The sequence below is a fragment of the Thermobia domestica genome, chromosome 18 (assembly GCF_964235325.1).
Source record: "Thermobia domestica chromosome 18, izTheDome1.hap1.1, whole genome shotgun sequence".
NCBI classification, from domain to species: Eukaryota; Metazoa; Arthropoda; class Insecta; order Zygentoma; family Lepismatidae; genus Thermobia; species Thermobia domestica.
Window position 1 is genome coordinate 61,132,427 of NC_137471.1, and position 4,087 is coordinate 61,136,513.

General features: G+C 30.9%; 1 protein-coding gene across 1 annotated transcript; it reads right to left on the reverse strand.

The window, feature by feature from the left end:
* Window positions 1–251: 251 nt before the first annotated feature.
* LOC145675108 (uncharacterized) lies at window positions 252–797 on the reverse strand. Its single transcript, XM_081745478.1, has one exon. The coding sequence runs from the start codon at window positions 795–797 to the stop codon at window positions 252–254; it is 546 nt and encodes a 181-aa protein (XP_081601604.1).
* Between the last annotated feature and the right edge of the window lie 3,290 nt (window positions 798–4,087).

Genomic DNA, 4,087 nt, shown 5'->3' on the forward strand with positions numbered 1-4,087 from the left:
TATTATCTTCTTTTCTCTTTCTCCTAAACTGCTCTATCCTATATCCATCATTGTTCAATTGTTTGTAGAATTTTTCAAATCTTTTTTCTTTCCCTCTTCCTCGCTGTTGATGTTGTCTATCTTCCTTTCCATGTTCCTAATGAAATTCTTCTTAGTTACTTTGTCTACGTCACTTCTCCAGTGGCAATAAACACCTACCAACACGGTTTCTGATACCAACTGGTAGTCACTTTCTCACCTTGCTTCTCTATCTACATATCCATGAAATTGATAGAGTTATTTTCTTCAACTTCTAATCCTAACCTTATGCCTTTCTCCTGGTCTTCTATACTTTCAATATATTTCTCCAGTTGATTTCTATTCCCTGTCCATATGCCTAAACAATCATCAACATACCTGCAAAAGAACAGTAACTTTCCTCCTGCTTGTTCTGTCACTTTTTTCTCCCACTTGTTCATTACTATTTCCGATAGAACTGGACTCAGCTTGGATCCAATGCTTAAACCTTCTTTTATCTTCACTAGTCTTTCTCCAATTATGCAATAGCTATTTTCCCACAAAGTCTTAAGCGCTCTTATGACTTTCTCTTTTTTCCACTGACGTATAACTTTCCCTTCCATTTCCTCTTCTATTGCCTTTATGACATAATCCCTTCTTATACTGGTGAACATGGCTTTAACATCTACACTAAACATTAACACCTTCTCCTGATTCCACTTAATCTTATCTATCCTCTTCCTCAATTCTTCCGTGTTCTTCACTCTGCATGTCTTTTGTCCTTCTCTGATGTCGTCCATTGTCTCTCTTAATTTCTCCTCTAGTGGTTCAAAATAGTTACCTCTGCAGTCCAGTACTGGTCTTAGCTTCACGTCCTTCTTATGTATTTTAGAATGATGTTAGACTGAAAAGAGATAATAACGCTATATACAAACATGTGAAGGAAACGGGACATAAAATAGACTGGGAGGGGGCTAGGGGTTAGAGAGAGAGAAGAGGAAGATTATTAGAATGTGGAAAGAGGCTAGAAGAATAAAGAGAGAACAAGAGGAGAACTGTTTTATTTGATAAGCTCTTTATTTCTGAAATTTGTTTCCATTCTTTGGCATTTCGATTATTAAGAGCCTGCCTTACTAAAAATAATACGAAATTTATCATTTTTCTTTTGCTTGATTATTCATCAGTGAAAGGAGATAATGAAATGCAAGTCACCACAATCATAAACAATGCTATTCTACAACAGAAAATATAAACCTGAAGAATGTTCAGTGTTGCAATCCATAGAAATTACAGTGTTGCCAGAAAAACAATTTCCCTAAAATCTAAGTTAAGACAGCGAGTAAAGGAATGGATTCAACTGCATTTGATTACGTGTCATGTTGCTTTGGTTTCTTGTGAACTACTTTTTATTAACATTATTATTGAGTTTTAATAACTGTATGTTAAAACTATTTTGTTTATTACGAACTAAATACAACTATTATTTAAAAAGCAGTTCACAGGAAACCAAAATAATATGATACGTAACCAAATGCAGTTGAGTTCATTCCTCTACTCGCTGCCTTAACTTAGATTTTAGGGAAATTGTTTTTCTGGCAACACTGTAATTTCTATGGATGGCAACACTGAACATTCTTCAGGTTCATATTTTCTGTTGGAGAATAGCATTATCTATGATTGTGGTGACTTGCATTTCATTCTCTTCTTTCACTGATGAATAAACAAGCAAAAGAAAAATGATAAATTTCGTATTATTTTTAGTAAGGCAGGCTCTTAAGTACATCTATAACTATATTACTACAAAGTGGATTTTGAAAGTAGTTTACAATATGTTCAGGATTTAATTTTTGAGCCATGTCTTTTATAAGTTCAGTTAGTTGTTGTGAATTTATTGCAGTTGTTTTAGCTTGTTCATTTGGTTGTTGTGAATTTGTGGTAGTTGTTCTTAGAGACTTATTTCTGTGCTCGTTGATTAAGGTTATTAGTTCTGCTTTCCTAAGCTTTGAAAAACCATGTATTCCTTTCTCTCTGCAGTGTTGTTTAAGTTGGGAATGGATTTCCTTTCCATAGTCTCGTTTTGTATATAAATTTAAAAAAAATAATAATCATTTTTGGTTTTCTATATAATAAATATGGAGAATAATTGTGATTTAATATATGCTCAACTTAAACTTATTCACGAGGATCTTAAAGTAATAGAAGCATTACTAGAGAAGCAAGCACTGTTAATAGAGAAGCAAGCTCTGTTAATAGAGAAGCAAATAATGTTAAAGGAAAAAATATTAATAACACAAAAAAAACACCTGATTTGGGTAGTGATAAATACGAATATGATAGTGATGATTATGACGATGAGTAAGTTTACAAAAATGATTCAGTTTTAAAATGTGTATATGTAACTTTGATAGGTTATTCCCATGAAAGCTCTATAGTAAAACATCAAGGAAACATATGTAAGCAATGGCAGGCGCGTGCAGATGTTTAAATGATGTGTTAGAAAAAAATGAATGAAAATGATTAAAACATGTTTGGTGAAAGATAAAAACTGAAGAGTGATAATAAAGATTTTCTATATAATAAATAAGATGAGTAATTATAATAAATTTACTGTTGTAGAGTTAAGACGACAATGTAAAGAGAAGGAAATCAAAAGATATTCCCGATTACGAAAACATGAACTAATAAACCTTCTTAAACAACATGACGATGAACAAAGCAGAAGACAGATTAGAAATATATTCCCATTTCAACAAGAAGTAATTGAAGAACCAAGAATCAAAATTGAATCAATACCAATCGATGTAAAACGTCAAAATATTGCATTAAAATCAAGATTAGAAACATGGAGATTTAAAACAGATTATAAGCCGCAAGATCCACTCGAACAATATATTACTGCAACATCTAAAGCTATATTAAACAGATTACAAATTAGCTTAAGTAAACATAGTTCATTGAAAGCTAATCTTTATATAAGTTCTGCATATAAGAAAGGTGAAGAAACTCAAAATTTCTATTTTAACACTGAAAACCAAGAAATATATCAATCAGGTAATTTAAAAGAAGAAATAACTAAGATGAAACAAAGATTAAGAACAAGAATGGATGAGTTCCAAGTTAAAGGTTCTGGTTGGGCTCTTATAAACATTAACTTTTTACAACTAGCAATCGTCAAATATACACCATATAGAGGATCAACATACATAGATTTACCTGATAAAATTAAAAATAAACAAGCAGTCATAAATGTAAAGAACGAAGATGAAAAATGTTTCTTATATTCAATTTGTTCTGCACTATACCCTGTTAATAAAGATCCACAATGACCTTCCAAGTACAAGCAAGTTGTTAAATACTTAGAAGAAAATTTATAAAATATTCATTTTCCTGTAAAACTAAGCGATATTGCAAAAGCTGAAAAATTACTTAATATTTCTATAAATGTCTATGCGTATGATAAAGACTATTCAATCTATATAATACATCACACAAAAAACAAGAAAGAAAATCATGTCAATTTATTATATATAAAAGAACAAAATGAAGACCAAGTTAAAACACATTATTGTTGGATTAAGGATTTAAGCAGATTAGTATGTGCACAGTTAACTAAAAAGAGAGCTTGAAAATATTTATGTGATAGATGTTTGTTATACTTTTACTCCCAAGACGCTTTAAATAAACGTGAGCAAGATTGTTCGTTAAATGAGCCAGTAAAAATAATGATTCCTGAAAAAGGTAAATACGTTGAATTTAAAAACTACCAATACACAACGGAAATGCCATTTGTGATTTATGCTGATTTTGAATGCTTGTTACATAAAGTTATGAGTTGTCAAGAATGTTATCCAGATAACGAATCATATACGAAGAAATATCAACAACATAAGCCATCTGGATTTTGTTATTATGTAGTAAAGAGCATTGGAAGTAAAACAAATCCTGTTTTGTATAGAGGTAAAAACGCTGCTAAGAAATTTATAAGACTGTTAACAAAAGAAGCCAAACACATATCGAACATATACAAATAAAATAACGAATTGCCATTAACAAAAAGTCAGAGAAAGGAGTTCAATAAATCTAAATGTTG

Bases quoted from the DNA above. Each gene is read 5' to 3' on its own strand.
- LOC145675108 (XM_081745478.1), bottom strand. From the start codon at position 797: ATGGACGACATCAGAGAAGGACAAAAGACATGCAGAGTGAAGAACACG.